The 18,977-nt window shown below is 40.4% G+C and overlaps 1 protein-coding gene across 1 annotated transcript in view; it reads left to right on the top strand.

Moving 5' to 3' along the window:
- xpo4 (exportin 4) overlaps positions 1–18,977 on the top strand; it is a 50,964-nt gene that overhangs the window by 30,035 nt on the left and 1,952 nt on the right. The window contains exons 8-23 of the mRNA XM_031755571.2: positions 1,134–1,291; positions 8,111–8,285; positions 8,421–8,597; positions 8,701–8,843; positions 9,021–9,166; positions 10,545–10,722; positions 13,112–13,271; positions 13,436–13,605; positions 13,864–14,038; positions 15,379–15,585; positions 15,686–15,772; positions 16,179–16,359; positions 16,455–16,576; positions 16,676–16,806; positions 17,222–17,339; positions 17,470–17,562. Coding sequence (XP_031611431.2) covers positions 1,134–1,291; positions 8,111–8,285; positions 8,421–8,597; positions 8,701–8,843; positions 9,021–9,166; positions 10,545–10,722; positions 13,112–13,271; positions 13,436–13,605; positions 13,864–14,038; positions 15,379–15,585; positions 15,686–15,772; positions 16,179–16,359; positions 16,455–16,576; positions 16,676–16,806; positions 17,222–17,339; positions 17,470–17,562 — 2,421 coding nt within the window. The remainder of the gene's footprint in view (positions 1–1,133; positions 1,292–8,110; positions 8,286–8,420; positions 8,598–8,700; positions 8,844–9,020; positions 9,167–10,544; positions 10,723–13,111; positions 13,272–13,435; positions 13,606–13,863; positions 14,039–15,378; positions 15,586–15,685; positions 15,773–16,178; positions 16,360–16,454; positions 16,577–16,675; positions 16,807–17,221; positions 17,340–17,469; positions 17,563–18,977) is intronic.

The following is an 18,977-nucleotide window of genomic DNA, read 5'->3' as shown; positions in this document are numbered from 1 at the left end:
CCGTGTAGTGGGGTTACACCAGTGAGTATAAATCCTGCAGGGTATCAGCTGGTATGGGTTTTTTTTTTGCAGGTGGTGACAGGAGGATGAGGCAGGTTCACCTTTTCATTCTTGACCTGGGACATTTCTATTTCAAAGTGTTATTTGTTACATTTTTAAGAATCAATGGAAATAAAAACTTATTAAATTATTAAAATGCAGAATGCCAGGGGCAGTGTTTAATTATGACAACAGTCACACATTGATTAGATATTATTTCAAAAATATAAAGTGACCAGTTAGGAGACAAGAAGTGGAAGTGTGTGCAGGAATTGCAAAGAATGTGCAATTTTAAAGGCGTATAAATTAGGTTGTACTTCAGTTTGTTTGTTTGTTTTATAACTGCACAGTAGCATAAACAAATTGGGGATAACAAATCAATTTTTTTTTTTTTTTCCTTTTTTTTTTTTTTTTTTTTGTACAATTTTGATCATTGAACTTCTGATGGGTAGGACATGTTGTCAATAGTGCTGTCATTAAAAATATGGAAGAAAATGGTCCATAGGGGACGTGAACTGTCAGTCCGAGTATTCATGAATGCTGCGTGCTGCTATCAAAACTTGTCTTGGCCATTTATGAAAATATTACAGGTCATTATATTTACAGGTCACTTGGTTGTGCCACAATATATCTTCCCTGGCATGGTTTATGTTTGTTATTAGGAACAGACTACATTTTACTGGTCAGACACTTATCGTGGGCTTTTGTTCTTGAACCTGCCAGAAAGGTCTGACGATGAACATAATAATAATAGTTTAAATAAATTATATTGTTGAAATTTAGGTGACAAGTCATTTCACAGTAATTTACATGTGTATAGTCCAAAAGAAACTTTTTTTTTTTTTTCCCTTTTGACTGATGAAGACTGATGAAAAAGATAATCTTTTCTTCTTCACTAAATTGCTAAAGCTGACAGACGGTGTTCAGCAGTTTTCTGTACTTTTGCTGTACAGGAGTACTTCATTATCCAGAGCACTCACTGCTTCATTGTGGACTGATTATTGTAGAGGTTCTGTCCTTTTTTATGCAAAGGCTCTGCTTTTCTACTTTAAAAACAATGATAAAAAGAAATTCTCCCCTCTCCTCTTGTTCAGGTACACAGGAAGATTCGAGAGGACTCTGACATGGCCCAGGATTCCCTTCAGTGCCTGGCCCAGCTGGCCTCCATGCACGGGCCTGTATTCCCAGATGAGAACGCCCAGATCTCTTACCTGGCCCACCTGATGGAGGGGCTGCTCAGTATGATCAATGGGTGAGTGACTATAATAGTTACTGCAGTAGTCTTTGTTTATGTGCTTATGTTGTGATATTGAAGTCGAATTTTGGCACAGGTATGGAGAAATGTAACAAAAGTAGATACCAAATTGAATTCTTGTTATTGAGAAACATTGACACTGCTCAGATGTTTTAGCCATGTCCGACGGTCAGTTGAATTTAAGTTATAAGCCACAATATGACAGCCAGCCAAGTAAAGGTCAGAATTTTCTGCCAGTGCCATCAGCCTTATCTGTGCTTTGCATTTTGTTTTGGTTATTCAGAAAGAGTTAGCTTGCATGCTTGCTAATCTGCTCCACATGGTGATTATTGTACCTACTAAGATGAGCATGTTAGCTTTGTCATTTAAAACACATTAGATTTTGCAAAGTATGCACTCTTTTCAATTATGCACTCTAACTTGCTAATCAGGTGCTGCAGGCTGCTGAATGTAAACCACATTAAGTTGGGCCAGTCTCTATGGCGACCACTCTTTCCGCATTAAATTTTAAGCATAGAGTGTTGTTATCAATAATAAGTAAGTTTTGTGTTGTAGGCTCCATGTTAAAGTAGCTTTCCCATGGATCATAGGGTTAATACACACTGAGCACGAGCTGCACTAAATGAGGTTTCCTTTTGTTAAATAATTCCCATTGTGCACATGCATTTCCAAAAATATGTAAATTTAAAAAAACACACACACACACACATTAAAAGCATTCAAATCATCTAAGGGCTAATTACTGAGCTTACAAATGATCTTTGTCTTGCTCCATTATTAAAGTGTGCCTTCAGTATAAAAGCTATTTACCTTTGTCTACATCAGTCACACAGATGGTTAAGCAGATAAACCAGGAGACAACTCAGAAGAGCATTGTATAACAAAGGCTGAAACTCTGCAGATTTAAGTTTAATACTTCATCTAAAGTGCGTTCATTTCAGCTGCATACAGCACATTATGCACAAAACAGTAGCAGCAAGCACTGTTGTCGTTACATTATCCTTGGTGACAGTCTCAACAGCTGTTTATCTCCCCCCACTATCTCAAGGTTGTCATGTTTCTTAAATTTAGAGACTCAACAAGTGATGGAGGCCGACGTCAGCAGAAGCGTGACTCATACTGTACCATTTGTGCTTTATTTACAGGAAGTAATTGCTTGTTGAGTCTCTGTTTTAACAGCCTCTGATTCTAGCATCTGCACGCTCTGCAGGAAACTGGCTTCCAGTTCAGTGACAAATGGAGCAAACTAGTAACTTATGTTTCTCAGATTCCTCTTAAACTAAATTTACGTCAAAGTGGATTAAATTATCCCTTTATTCTTCTCACGGAGACACTGTTTTTAACCAAAGAAGACAAAAACTGACATTAGCGAGCTCTCGAACACTGGAAAAAAACGGGTATGGGAGTGTTTTTTGTATCAGTTTTATAGTCTTCCTCTAATCTAATACAGAACTGCCTGACCCTGTAATAAAACTGATGTGGTTTGCTTTCCTATTCCAGCTGGGCAGCTTGTGTTGAAACCCTTTTAGCATCTCTATCCCTACAATTTAAAACCTTTTGTTTTTATTTGAATAACCTGGTCTGTGGATCCCTTGATTCTTACTAAGTACAAGCAAACAAGAGGGTTTATGTAAATCACAACAGCCCATATGAACTGTAAGAAGATACGTCTGCTGTCGTAGATGTTTTATATGTAGTAAATGCGACTATTTTGAGTGATTTTGCAAATCGTTTCAATCAGATTGCCTGCTTTATCTGTATTTTTAAATTAAATTAACTGATCCAACCCATCAACATGAGAGAGTGAAGTCAAAATATGAACAGAGGACTAAAACGAAAAGGATAAATCATGTAAAAAGGAAAATAAGCCTGATTTTATTTTTTAATAGCACCTTTCTCAACCAAATTTATGATATGAATGTTAGTATTCACTGTCCATGGCGTAGAGGTGAGATAACGCAGCTTTTGTTTTAAGGTTTTTGGTCAGCCACAGACGAGCATCTTATTCTGTAATCGAAATGTCTTTTCTATTTCTATTAATGTGAAAGCTGGAGGTAGCATTTGCTCTGTTGGCTATGTCAGAAGTACTGTGTCTTCATTAGTTGTAAAGAAAGAGATGCACCAGAATATTACGTAGCTTCCACTACACTAAACTGAGTGTTCCAGCGTTCAGCTCATTTTATATCGCTAAAATCCGTTTATTGGGAAATCAGTGCAGTCTATAGATGTTTTTCATTCCTGGAGCTCAGCTCAAAGCCAGTGGTTGCCTCAGTGCTTCACATTTTTTTCAGCCTTTTTACTACGGTTGTTTCCAGCCACATCCTATAGGGTTGTAATTTTGGTTGAGTCATGACTCCGTAACCAGAGCTTCCAGTCAGAGGTAATGCAGCGCTTGCCTTGTGACATTCTCTAACAAAATAATTTGGGAGTCTGGTTTCAAGGATTTATTACCAGAGTAACCTGTAAGTGTATATGTCTACCTTTGGATAAGACCACATCTAACAAAAAAAAGCCCTCTTTAATCTCCAAGCGGAGACCAATGTATATGCAAGCAGATTCTAATTTATGCTGTATTCCTTGGCTGACACTATTCAGCTGTCACAATGAATTGTGCTGGCAGGTGTGTGGAAACCAAAGCGCTTCCTCTGTCTGGGGTTCCTGTTTTCGAACCTGCTTGTTAGCAGAGCTCCTGTGAAGGTGTAGAGCTTGTGATCTTGTGGTGAATAGTGCGACAAGTCGTGTGAACATGCTGCTTTCCTTACAGGTGGCTTCTCCGAGGCTATTGATTGTCTCTGCATCTGGGTTCAGCCAATCATTGTGTTGTGGGATTGGGATGCATTGAAAGAGATTACTGCAGCAGGGTGGGATGAGAGTTACTGATTAAGATGTTGAAGCTGGGTTTCAGACTGAAACCAGTGGCAGTCTGAGCCTTGTCCCAGTATAAATCGTGGTTTTGTTGTTTTTACTTCTTCAGTTGATATTAATGTAATCAGTCTATAAAACGACACAGAACCAAAACAAAAATTAATCTAAGAAAATGTTATTAAGTCCAAGGTGTTGTCTTTAAATGCCTTGTTTGCCTAAAATCTCTGGAATTGATTATGATTCAAAATGCAAACAAGAAAATCCGCACACTGGAACAACCTGGAAATCTTGTTGCTTTTTTCTAGAAAAAATACATTTTTAGTTGATGGACAGATTGTTTCAGTGGAGAACCGGTGTTACACACTGCTGAGTGCATAACACAGGTGCTGGACAGGCTATCTTACCAAACTCCTGATTACTTCCTATGTTTTGGATCAGTTCGTATACTTTCATTACAGATTATATGAAAAAAATAATAATTATAAAATATGTATCCTTCACCTACAACAGTGGCCTTCACAAGTAGTTCTTTATCTTTGGCATTGCTAGCACGGGATTTCATCATCTTCTCTGCAACAAAAGCTGATGAACCCAACGATCGCTGCAGATAATTCAACTTCTGATTCATCTTTTTCTCGCTTAGTTAGCATCCTGGCTGGTTTAACCTTGGATTTCAACCTTCCACCTTAATCAGACTGTTTTTATTGAGAGCTGTATCCTTAAACTGCAGCATTTAGAAAATGTTTCCAGTCAAACCTTTTTCTGAAACAGCGTTTTGATGTTTTCTAATTGGATTATCTTAACAAATTCACTTCTGTGAAACTGATGGCACTTAAAGAAATTATACCTGTGTTATAATAAAAAGAAAAACTGTCAAGTGGAAGAATGAATTTCCACAGCTATTCAAAGACATCTGATTAAACTGTGATAGTCCTATAAATTCTAATATTCTTGACTTATTTTTGTTCTTAAATGTGAATAGGATATTAAATATTTTAATAGGATATTTCTCTAGTAAATTTCAAGTACTCTAGCTGTTCTCTAGGAAAATTAAAAATATTAGAGATCGAGAGGTTTTTATAATTAGCATAGTTTCGTTTTTATGGGTAATATGTCTCGTCAGAATTTTAGCAACTGCAACATCTTTCATCTTTAGGTCAGCGATGCTTAACCTACTGTCTGAAAACCCTAAAAATGCCTGCAGCCTGATTGTCCAATTCAAATCAATTTGAGAAGGTTAAATGTTTCAATGTTTCAATGAAGACGGGACAAATTTTCATGTGGTAGCGAGCGTTGATGAGAAATTTAAGTTATTTCAAACTATTACTGAGCCCTTTGTGAGAAATAATTTTGACCCAGATTTGGACTTTTTTTAAACGAAATGAGTGAAGGTTTTATATTTTATTATCAGTTGATGAAATTTCCGGAATAAAAATAATTTCTGAGTTGTAGCGGCCTTCAGAATGTCGATGAGCTTCAGGAAGGGTTTCAGGTTTGTCGTTCTGCCAGCCGGGACTGTTTTAATTCTCTTCTTTCCAATGAAGTGCAGTCTGGTTCAGAGTGCAGCTGCTTTTAACAATAAGAGGATAAAGAAGGCAATAGATGAGATCCAGTTACTCCTATTTTTAGGTTTCCGCCTCTCTTCCAGGTTTTTTTAGAATATAATTAAAGATTTTATGTCTTGGTAAAAAATCTGATATGTTTGGACCTCGACCTCGATTTGATGTGTTTTGGCTACAAAACGGTGGAATCACTCCAAGCCCTGTACTCCTTTTAAAAACTCCACTCTTCATTGGTGTAAGCACTGAATTCCTTTTGTATGCTTTAGTTTATTTGATTTTTTTACTGTTATTGCTGGTTTGAGTTGCTGTGCAAATTGCATCACGAGTGTTTCACATCAGTATAACAGAACAAATGCTTTACTGATTTTATTCAGATATAAAAGACTTTAAATACCCAAGTCTGTCAATCAAATACTTTTTTGTTTTTTTTAGGCAATGATTAATATTTGAATACGTGAAATATAAAAACAATGTGAATAGTTTACTCACCTGAGTCAGCATTTGTTTCACTGAGTGTCAGCTTATCATTTTTTAGTTTTTAGCTCAAACAAGCTTAAAATCAATTCATACAACAACAAAAAAACACATTTACTTAGTTACATTTATTCTATATTTATTCTACATTTATACTGAATAATACTTTAGTTTGGTGGTAATTTTAGTAATCAAGCTTGCACTCTTTATGTTAGCATTAACCATTAATAGAAGTCGTCATATATAAAAAAGAATTTTAACACAGTAATGTTTTTAATTAGGAGTTTTGAATCAAAGTGATACATGGGTCTGAAAAAGTATAATGTAGAAATGTTTTCTATTTATTTGTGGGTGTATGTGAGGTCACTGTGGTTCTGATGTGAATTAAATTGGTGCACTTGTATGTGCAGATCAGACACATAATGCACACACATGCTCGCTGTTGAACCACGTGACCAAGTGAGGAGGGGTCTCTATCTTTTTTCTTTTTTTTCCCTCCTCTCAGCAACTCTCACTCACTGTAATGACCTATTCTTGGAGCTTTTTTCCAGTTGCCTCATCGGAAAACCATGTGGAGAGGGACGGCCGAGCTACAGTGATTGAACGGTTCTGCTCGCAATTTAAGTCCATCGGATAGGGCTTGGCTAGGCTCTAACAATGTTACTCTCTGACTTGGTCTGAGTGTGGAGAGGTGTGTCAGCTCAAACGCAAAGGCAACACAAGGAAGGTGCAAATACATTAAAAGAAATCTTCAGGGTGGTTTAGAGTGGTGCTGTGGCTTTTCATTATAGCTTAATTGGACATTTATTACATTGGGTAAGCAACAGCTTATAACATGGTATAAAGGGCCCAACACACATGTTGTCTGTACACTGTAAAGTTTATGAGGGTCTAATGTCCTGCTCAGTACTTGATTTGGTTGAGATGTAATTATTAAATATTATCAGAATATTTCAAAAACTCTTTAACATCAGTACAGCTAGTTTTAAAAAAGCCTTCATGCTCACAATTGACACGAGGATGTTGTTTTATAACTTTTAAAAAGACACTGTATATAGAATTCCCTTTGCAGTTTATCTTTATTTATATTATTGTTAATAAGTAGAGAAGTATTGCTTTTAAGTAGGAAGTTTGCGCGTATTTTTGGAGAAACCGTTCCAGCCTGGTTTCCTTTATTTAGATTCTTTTTGTCATCAGTTATGTTGTTCATGTGGAGCTTCTTTTTTTCATAACACTCACATGTAAAAGATTGGACATATTTGGATAAATGGCCAGCCACAAGTTTCAGTATTCTTAACACACAATAAAGTTTTGGGGTTTTTTTGACGACCTGTTTACCACTTGTCCTTTTTTTCTCCCCACTTTTAACTGATTTAAAACCATTCAAATCTAATTTTCAGAATTCAGCATGTGAGCAAAGTATGATTTCCAGTGTGCTTCACAGTGCAATCTGATGACAAAATGCTCTTTGAAATTGAATTCTTGCAGCATGCTTGGTGGTGTTTGATGCTGAAACACTATAAAAATAACCTCCGATGCAGCTGTGGAAAACAGCTCAGGGGTCATGTTGCCCACGAGTTTTGGTTAAGGATCAACTTTCATGTCTGTTTCCAAACCTCCGTCACCAGCAGGGAAACTCGGAAAGTGACCCCCAGTTCGGCCTCAGCCTCACCCTGTGGAGTGGAAACTGGCCTTTCTTGGACCAAAGCACTGATTTTAACTGAAAATTAAACAGACGCTTTTTGAGGGTGTTTGAAATGTGCATCACATTTACTTTCATTTATTTTCTGCCGTTGAGCGCAATACTGCTGGTATTCCCACAGCAGATATAGTAAAGCTTGATTTATGGCTTTAAAGATGAATCTGCTGCATATTTGTAGCTCTGTTAGCTCATAAAGTTTATCCTCATTCTCAGGATTGAGATCGAGGACTCGGAGGCGGTCGGCATCTCTAATATCATCTCCAATCTGATCACCATGTTCCCACGGAGTATTTTAACGGCACTGCCCAGCGACCTCTTTACCTCCTTCATCAACTGCCTCACGCTGCTCACCTGCTCGTTTGGACGCAGCGCCGCCCTGGAGGAAGTGGTGAGTTTTGACCCCTCTTCATCGAATCCAGTTCTCAGAGAAAGAAAATCCCTTAGGTGTTAGAGTTCACTTTGCTGTAATAAGTGTTCACAGGCCTTCCAATTTTGCTTGAAATTACTTTATAATAAATTTCAGCTGGATAAGGACGACATGGTTTACATGGAGGCCTATGACAAGCTGCTGGAGTCATGGCTAACGCTCGTGCAGGACGAGGAGCATTTCCCTCGCGGCTGCTTCGTGCAGCCAGCCATCCAAGTGTTCAACTCATACATCCAGTGTCACTTGGCAGCTCCCGACGGCACACGCAACCTGGTGAGCCTTTTTCTTTACTGTACATGAAGAACACTGGACTCGTCAACATGTTATTTATCTCACACTTTTCCTTTGCGATCATAAAACCCTGAACCACGCTCAGTCGGTGAACGGGATTTCCTCTCACGATGAGGAAGAGATCAACGAGCTGCAGGAAGACGACAGAGAGCTGTTCTCAGACCAGCTGTCCAGCATTGGCATGTTGGGACGTGTGGCAGCTGACCACTGTATCCCTCTGCTCACAAGGTAAACACATAGCAGCTTACCAGCTCGACCTGGTGTGACCTCTTTCAGATTACAGATCTGGTGAATGTTTCTTTATCTAGTTAGTTTTTTGTACTCTTTTTGATTTTGTTTTTTGTTTTTTAAGTGCTGCACTGCTTGTGTTTCTATTTTTATAATTCCATTTTGACCTGTTTGCAGCCTGCTGGAGGACCGAGTAACACGACTGCACGGCCAGCTGCAGAGGACCCAGCAGCACCTTATGGCCTCGTCTGACCTCGGATCAGTGGACCGTAAAGTCCTGGATGACTTATATGAGGACATTCACTGGCTCATACTGGTCTCAGGTCAGCAGCAGGACAGAAATATTATGAAAAACAGATTGACTCATACTGCATTTGTGTGTGGTTATACGGTTTCCCCCTCCTCTCTGAACCTGCAGTTACTGTAAATCCAGCACAAACTGTTGCATGACCTCACGGTGGTTGTTTCTGCTCAACTGAGAGTAGTTTTCCTCTAAACCCAGTGTTAGGGGTTCAGTGCAGCCTTCCCAAGGTCAAAAATAATACATGCACACATAGTATTGAATACACTTTGAGAAAGTAAATGAGAAGCCATCTGATGTTCTCATAGAAAAGAATATGGCTGTTTAATAAGTTCTCATAAATGGTTTTTCCAGTGCAGCTTTTTCCCATTTAATGGCTTTATCTGTTAGTAGGACAGAAGAACAGAACCCCACCCAGCTCTGTGGGTTTAATTAGTGAAATATTGTCTAAGTGGCCATTATTGTGAATTTCTCTGTATTACCGATCAGGCAGGGTTGACAACTATTCCAAAAGGAGACGCCTTTTTTTTTTTTTTTTTTTTTTTTTTTTAAATCTAATTTTAGAACAAGTTCAGATTAAATAAGACTAAGTGTATTTCATGCATGCAGCACTTTTTTGTACATTGTGAAGTACAACAATGCACTAAATTTGTCTCTTTTCAGTTATTGCAAACAATTAGCACCCTAGCTCTGAGAAAGTAGAGCTGTGCCTGTTTTTGACATGACCAACGCCGTTTTCATATTTTATTTTTGATAAATAGCTGCTAATTAGCAGTTAATGATTAATCTTAATTTTAATTAAATGAATTAATTGTTTAGTTTGCATTTTGACACCTTTAGTTTAGCTTTAGGGTCGTAACCAACACCATAAGCACATTTTAAGACCTCAGTCATTTGATTAATGAAGGTGACTGCCATATAAGGCTACCTATGTCAGTGCACCTATCAGTTAAAGCAGCTACAGCGTAAGTCAGGTATATACAAATTTATTCCCTGTACTGTTAGCATCAAGGAAGAATGAGTTAAAGAGACCAAAATTGTATTTTTGTCAGGTTGTAAACCTGTTTTGTTTTTTTCTGTGGTAAAGTTAAAACATTTAACATGGGAGTCTATGGGGCTAACACAATAAATAATCATTTAATTTTTTGTTATAATTTCATCAGAAGGTTCATTAAACACTCCATCTTTGAAAAAATTGAATGTTCTGGCAAATATATCACGGTCCAACCTTTAACAGTCTAAGAACAAAAACTGTTCCATTTACAAACAGAAGACTGGAAATGAAACAAAAGTAAAAGTTAGAGCTTAAACTGTTAATTTTTCTTCTGACTTCACTTTTACCCTCGTAGTAAAATGAGCAGGCTTCAACATGGCTGCGTGTACCTGTCTGTGCTCTTTAGGTTATCTACTAGCAGACGATCCTCAGGGTGAAACCCCGCTGATCCCCTCAGAGGTGATGGAGTTCTCCATCAAGCACTCAACAGAGGTGGATATCAATACAACGCTGCAGATCCTCGGATCACCGGGAGAAAAGGCCTCGTCCATACCGGGCTGCAACCGCACAGACTCGGTGATCAGGTATTGTGTCCGGTTTATTTCATGTTTGTTTGCTTTTTGTTTGTTTTTTTGGGTTTTTTGTCATGGCCTTCACATTTTTTTCAGATGTTATTAAAAAATTTTAAGTATCCAATTTGTTCTGTGGTACGCGGTTACTTGTTCTTCTGGCTTAGCTGTTGAGACAACAGCCTGTTTAAGGTTCCAGCAGCTGTTTGAGAGTTTTCTCGTTGTGTCTTCAGATGTCAGCAGATGTAGTTACCCAGTAGTCAGGGACCCACACATGTTAAAACCATTTTTCTGAGTACCTGAGATGCTTAAATCTCATATTCATTGCTGTTTTCAAAGTGCATTTTGTTGCATTTTGACTGCTGGTTGATAATTTTGATCACATCTTTGGACTCCATACAGATTAAACTGTGTGTTGAGTCTAAGCCTCCCTCTCAAAGTGCAGTTTCCTCAGTGCCAGGAGTTAGTTGGACACAAAGTTTGTCACCATTTTTGTCCCATAAATCTAAATGTGGGCTCGTTTCTTTGCATTCACACACTGTCTGAATGTGGAGTTGTAAAAACACAGGAACACGTACTGTGGTAATACGATAGTTTAATGTTGGGCGGTCCAGACAAAGTCTTATATATATAAATGCCCATGTATGATAAAACATGCATCAGTGTAATTCACAAATATTTGAGTTTTTACTGAGGGTGGCTGATATTTCCAGCTTTTCAAAACTACTTTCACCCAATACTTTGATTAACATCTGAATTCTGTTTACGACGGCAGCACCTCATTCATTTTTTCTTGTTTCTGTGTCGCACTGTTGTTACTCTGGGATTGTTGTACATTAGTGCAAAATGTTGGTGCTAAAAATACACCAGCAGATAATTAAATAGGCTCAAGCATGCAAAGTATAGCTCTAGGTGCTGTTACCGGATAGGATTTATTTTTTAGCATCTATTAGCTGTGCAGCTTGCAGTGTTGGGAGCCTTGGGCTGCTCGGAGGCTTTATCATTGCACTGGATGCTCGTCTGTTTAAAGGCATTCGTGTGTGTGTGTGTGTGTGTGTGTGGATAATCACAGTGACGACAATAGACATTCACAGCAGCCACTGATATTGTCTGTTGAAGGTCATGGTGCTGTTGTCTTTTCTAGATTGTTCATTGTGTATAAGTGTATGTGTGTGTGGTGGATTGCAGACATGAGTGGCTGATGGCATCAGGTTTCCCAATAGCGAGCGGCCGACCCCAGCCCCATAAATGTCAGCGTGGTTTTGTTTTCTGCAAACAATGTGAAACTGTGCACTGTCCTCCTGTAAGCTGCTATAAGCCCTCTGTCTCTCTGTCCTTTTGTATTGTGTGTGTGGACTGGGAAGCTTACTCTTTAACACACGGGCAGCAAGAGGATCATCAGCTGAGATCTGATCATTTTGCTTTTTAGCGGTATGGGCTAACAATAATGGCCAGGCCAGGGTATAAGTATAAAGTGTCCACACAGTCTCTCCGTAGCCTCCTTGTTGCGTTTTAATTGCTCCAGAACTGTATATTTACCATTGATATATTTATTGGCCATCTCAAAATGGATAGAAATAAACACATTGAACACACTGAACATGCTGAACCATGTTACACGGTTACAAGCATGACATTCTCCGTGGTTTCTCGAGACCTTTTCACGTCTGTCACTTCTGCTTAGTGTATGAAAAGCACAGCGTGCCAGTGGTGGACCTGCCAATCAATGGCAAATGCCAGTCTGGGTATTTGCTATCGGGTATTGGGCACAGGACTCATTAGAGGGTTTCAGGCCCTCAGGCCACCCTCATGAAGTCTTTTTCTGATTGTTTGATCAGAGACAATCACAACAGTGTCATGCAGAAGGTCAATTTTTTGGCTCTGGCAGTGCTCGTTCTGTTCCTTCTTGGAACTTCTTCAGCCCTGTCCAGCGCTCCCGAGTAACTTCCTGTCTCCTGGAATGTCCCCCATGCTTTTGATATTGTCCTGGGGAAGACCGCAAACCTCCTGGCAATGGCGGAAGTTGATATGCCATCCTGGTGGAGCTGGACTACCTGTGCAACCTGTGTAGGGTGCTTTTGTGTGACGAATATACCTCTAGGTGCTGTTAACGGATAGGATTTGTAAAAACTAAACAAAAAACAGATGGCGTTGAAGTCTTAAGAGTCACAGGTAGGTAACTAACCCCTTCAACTTGGGTCAAAGGACAACTGTAAGAGTGAATCTTTACTCTTATGTTTTTTGCATTGTGACTGTTCCGAACTTTGTGATGTTGAAGGTAAAATGGACCAGAAAGCTTTCACTGAATGCTTTATCTTAGCATGACGTGTTGTCTAACAGTCATCTAACAGTTCTTCTCTTTCTTTCACAAGTCAGCTCTAAATCCAACTTCCTTTGCCTTCAGGTTGCTGTCAGCGGTGTTGAGGACGTCAGAAGTGGAGTCCAGGGCAACCAGAGCGAATCTGACGGAGCTTTTGAGCCCGCAAATGGGGAAGGACATCGTGTGGTTCCTCAGACGATGGGCTAAGACGTATTTGCTCGTGGACGAGAAGCTCTATGGGCAGGTATAAGGCTGAGCTACCCAATCACTTCGTCAGTCAGATCTTTTCTACACTTTAGGAACTGTCTGTAATACACATTTTGGCACCAGTTGGTATTTTTCTCCAATAATGGCCATAAAGCAGGCAGTCGTCTTCCATCCAGCTCATCCTTTTCTACCCTTCCTCAGATCAGCATCCCCCTCAGCACAGCGTTTGGTGCCGACACAGAGGGGGCCCAGTGGATTGTGGGATATCTCCTGGAAAAGGTGATCAACAACCTGACCGTGTGGAGCTCAGAGGCTGAGCTAGCCTACGACACCGTGGAGCTGCTGGTGACGCTGGTAGAGAAGCGGGAGAGGTGAGAACATATTGTGGGGGGCATCTAATTATTCATTACTGTTTGATAGACAAATAATTAGCACCTATTTTAATGTTTTCAGTTACTCGGAAGTAAATGTTTGCTTGCTTTTCAAAAATATATAATCTCTCTTCACATCTTGTGTTGATAAATGCAAATTTTTATGAGAAAATCAGTTGTTTTCTCTAGTTACCAATAGGCAGGAGTTGCAGTGGATCGTCAGACTCTAACAGACCCATTGCCTCCCTCTCCATTCAGGGCAAACATCGTGGTGCAGTGTGAGAGCTGGTGGAACCTGGCGAAGCAGTTTGCCAGCCGCAGCCCACCTCTCCACTTGTTGTCCAGCTCCGTGCAGAGGACTCTGATGAAGGCTCTGGTCCTGGGAGGCTTCGCACAAATGGACTCTGATGCCAAGCAGCAGTACTGGGCTGAGGTAACGTGTGCTGATACGTGTAGAAGTGCTGAAGTTATTTACTTATTAATGACTGTTTAGAAGTAGTGGTTGAGCCGGATAAAAAGCAAAAAGAAAAGTAAATGACGTCTTAGTACAGTGAAAGAGAATTAGCAGAAGAGTAAAATGTAAAAGGCTGTGACATTTTGGTAATGAGCGGCATTGCTAAGAAGCAGTCAGTGTGTGTCTCTGTGCATTGGATAATTGTTTCAAATGCTACTGACGCATTAAGTTGTTTTCCCGTATAAAGTGGGTTTGATCTGTTTGTTTGCAGCCTGCTTCTCTAACTACTTCTCGTCTTGCACAGTTTTACCTTTTTGTAGCATTGTCGCTGTATTTTTATATCTCTGTCAAATCTAGCAAGCCAAAGCTTTTTGCAGTTTTTTTTAACATTACAGCCCTAAAAATCACGAATTTATCCTTTTAAAAAATATCGAATTACTTACTCCTGTTTAGAGATGAGGAGCTGCACAGAGTTCAGTGAGCTATGAGGATTAGGACAGATGGATGAAGTCGATAATATTCCTGCGTTTAGTCTTTCTCCCGTGTGTATAACATGATCCTCGCCGTGATCCTGGAGGTCCTTTTCTTAATAAGCTGACAGTAGTAAACGGGGGTGCAAAGCCACAATGACTCCAAAGTAATTATGGTGAGTGTAGGAGTGAGGTCGCAGCTGTCTGTCCGTACAGCTGTTCTGTCTGAAGTCAGATCGCTCTGTGTTTGGAAGTAGAGCGAAGCACCTGACAACTGATCAAACATGGCTTTGGCTCATCTCTACTGTAGTGATGTTTGTTTACATGGACAGAAAATTCTCTTTTATCCTACTTGTTCAAGCCCCTTTGTTTGATTGAGTTCAGACAAACCCTTTAAAGGGTTACAGGGAGGGTCTTGAATATCCTGGACGCAGTTACACCATCACCAGTCTGAAACATCACAGCAGAAATTGAGACTCATCAGACTCATCACTAAATTTGGTGAGCCTGACATTACATCAACAAAGCATATGTGCCCAGAGATGGTTTTGTTGGGAAAATCCTGCTAGGTCATCAGTTTCTAAAACGCTTCAACAAGCATGTCGGGCACCAACAACCATCCCATTTTCAAAGTCACATAAACCACCTTTCATCCCCATTCTGATGCTCGTTTGAACTTTGGAAAGTTATTTTGCCAGTATCTGCAAGTGCAATGGGTTTCTTAACAAGCAACAGTTGAACAGTTGTGCCTAATTAAGTGGCCAGTGATTCCATATTATAGTCAAATACACTGTACTCTGTGGCTCTAATGCATTGTCTCTCCATCTGACCTTCTGTCTGTCGTTGCAGGTGCTTCACCCGCTCCAGCAGCGTTTTCTTAACCTCATCAACCAAGAGAACTTTGCTCAGATCAGCCAAGAAGAAGCTGTCAAACAGGAAATCGTCGCTACGTTGGAGGCGCTGTGTGGCATCGCAGAGGCGACGCAGATCGACAACGTGGCCTCGCTCTTCTCTTTCCTCATGGACTTCCTGTCCAGCTGCATTGGCCTCATGGAGGTAACAGAATCTAAAGATACTGTAGATATCGAGCTGAATTGAAACCTGAATCTGATCTGACAACACCTTTTTTTTTTTCTTTTTTTCTTTTGTCACCCAGGTTTACAGTAACACACCGGAAACAATCAACCTCATCATTGAGGTTTTTGTGGAAGTGGCTCACAAACAGATCTGTTACCTGGGAGAGGTGAGAGACGTTTCCACTGTGTTACCTGCAGACAAGGTTTTAAAGTATAAAATGTTGATGGTTTTCCATCTGGCACAGAAACAAACTCCAACTGTATGTCCAAGACTCACTTAATATATTTCTGAAGAAGAAAAAAATGCACTTACAACCAAACATAGGATTTTCAATTTGACACCATCTAATGCAAATTTTGGCTCACTTTGAAACTTGGTGACTCTGACCTCAACACTCAAGGTCAGAGGTCTATTTTCCTGAAAATGTTGTAAACACAATGATTTGAGAAAGATGTCACCTAGGGTTTTCAAACTGATACCATAGACGCATCGACTAGGAGGCTGTAGGTTAGCATTTTTATCGTCATGGAAGCACAGATGTAACAGTGGTCACTTGTGTACTCCTCATTCAGACCAAGTCCATGAAGCTGTACGAGGCGTGCCTAACGCTGCTGCAGGTCTACTCCAAAAACAACCAGAGCAGGAAGCGAAGCGATGCCACAGCCGAGGAGGACCAGTACCAGGACCTGCTGCTCATCATGGAGCTGCTCACAAACCTGCTCTCCAAAGAGTTCATCGACTTCAGCGACACAGGTGAGGGTTTTTTAAAAATATATTTTGTGTATTTTTCCTCTTAAAAAGAAGACGTTGCTAAAGTTTGAACTTGACCAAGTGGCTGTGCGTTCTAGATGATGTGTTTCGAAATCAAGACCAGGGAACACCAGCATCCAATCGAACAGTATCCGCTGCAGATGTCGTTCTCTATGGTGTCAATATAGTTCTTCCACTCATGTCTCAGGACCTGCTCAAGGTAAAACATAACATCACGGATGTCTCTTTATATAGAGATATAATATCATGCCTGTGACATATGTGAGCTCACGCTGATCCTGTTCTCGTTATTTTCCAGTTCCCCTCTTTGTGTAACCAGTACTACAAACTCATCACCTTCATCTGTGAGATCTTTCCAGAAAAGATCCCACAGCTGCCGGAAGACCTCTTCAAGAGCCTCATGTTCTCCCTGGAGCTGGGAATGACCTCGTATCCTCTTACTGTGCCAGCAGTATTGCTTGTTATGGTGGGATTTATCAGAGAATATCCAGTATCTGTAGAATATCCACGTATTGGCTGTAGAGGATTGATCCAAATATCGATAGTATTGATATCAACGCTGGTATTGATATCGGTTTGATACTAGCGGAATAGGATCAATACTTTTTCTATCCTTTAAGTTCAGTATGTAGCCCGCATAATTACATAGAACTGTTGACATAGATGATGTGTGGAATAAGGCAACAATCTTTCTAAATACTCAGAAGGCCACACCACAGGAGATTTGTTCTTTACTTGCACTTGGAGTTGTTTTCCTGTTTGCCTGCTGCAGCTGTGGAAGAGCCTGTCGACAGGCAAAAATGAAATTGTCAAAATAGTTTGTGCTCCTTAACATCTGTTTCAGGATGAGTTCTGAAATCAGCCAGCTGTGTTTGGAGGCTTTGTCTCCTCTGGCTGAACAGTGCGCTAAAAACCAGGAGAAGGACTCTCCTCTCTTTATCGCCACTCGTCATTTCCTCAAGGTACGATACACACTTCATGTTGTGATGACGGCAATACAATAAAACTTTTATAAAGGAAGAAAGGGGGGAAAAAATAGTACTAATAAGTAAACAAATGCACACCAGCTCACACCGTCTTCTGTGTACTCAGTTGGTGTTTGACATGCTGGTCCTGCAAAAACACAACACAGAGATGACCGTGGCGGCAGGAGAAGCCCTCTACACACTCGTGTGCCTGCACCAGGTGAGTAACACACAGTGAATGCGGCTCAGTGAAAATCATTAATTGCTTTGATTTTTTTCTCTCTCTCTCTTGTTCTGTGCAGCAAATGAAGGCTTTAAGATGCTGAAGGTCTTTATTTTTGAAGGTTCCCAGTCTCTGCTTTTGTTCAGCTTCTAAATTGGAAAAAAAAATTTCTAAGCAGCATTTTAAAATATGGGCTTTATCAAATACAGAAGTGCTTCAGGCTGAAACCCACAACTGTGCTGTTATCAACACACTTTCAGTCAGTGGCAAAAATGTGCTGATTACTGGACATAAAGCTTTTTGGTTTTTTCCTCCTCCTTTTTTTGCGTGCTTTTAGCAAATGATTCAAACAAGCTGGCTTTCTGTTTCCGCCTTACATTTAAATGTGACAGCACATTTTTAAAAGTAACAACTCTATATGTAAGAAAATCCCTTTACTGGGACCTGAGCTACTCCCAGCATGCAGGCACAGTTTTCATAAATGACACAAGAAGCCCTCTAGTGGCCAGTTTGCAAAAACACAGCTGCACAAAAACTTGACCAGTTTTGTGATGTGTGAGTAGTTATTCCAGCTTTCAACCGGAGCTATTACATCATGCATAAAGTGATTGACAGATTAGCAGATTACAATTATGTATTTATTTATATACTTATAATACTGATTTTTTTAGCGTATAGTGACAACTAAACAAACATACTCAAATGCAATTAAAAGGCTACATTACATTAATACCAAAAGATAAACATTTTGGATCTTATTTTTATGACAGTAAACAACTAAAATATTCATTAAATATATTTTCTGAGTATCCATCCATCCATCTTCTTGTGCTTATCCGGGGCCGGGTCGCGGGGGCAGCAGCCTAAGCAGAAAAGCCCAGACCCCCCTCTCCCCGGCCACCACCTCCAGCTTGTCCAGGGGAACACAGAGGCGTTCCCAGGCCAGCCGAGAGCTATAACCTCTCCAGCGTGTCCTGGGTCTGCCCCGGGGGCCTCCTACCGGTGGGACATGCCCAGAACACCGCGCCCAGGAGGCATCCTTGTCAGATGCCCAAACCACCTCATCTGGCTCCTTTCAATGTGGAGGAGCAGCGGCTCTACTCTGAGCCCCTCCCGGATGGCTGAACTTCTCACCCTATCTCTAAGGGAGATGCCAGCCACCCATTTCTGCCACTTGTATCTGCGATCTCATTCTTTCGGTCACTACCCACAGCTCATGTGCATAGGTGAGGGTAGGGACGTAGATCGACCGGTAAATTGAGAGCTTCGCTTTTACACTCAGCTCTCTCTTCAGCACGATGGACCGGTACAGCGTCCGCATCACTGCAGCCGCAGCACCAATTCGTCTGTCGATCTCCTCTCCTGTCACTCGTGAACAAGACCCCGAGATACTTGAACTCCTCCACTTCTTT

This window comes from Oreochromis aureus, linkage group 16 (assembly GCF_013358895.1).
Source record: "Oreochromis aureus strain Israel breed Guangdong linkage group 16, ZZ_aureus, whole genome shotgun sequence".
Lineage (NCBI taxonomy): Eukaryota > Metazoa > Chordata > Actinopteri > Cichliformes > Cichlidae > Oreochromis > Oreochromis aureus.
Note: the sequence above shows the minus strand (reverse complement) of the source record. Positions and strands in the feature narration are given on the sequence as shown.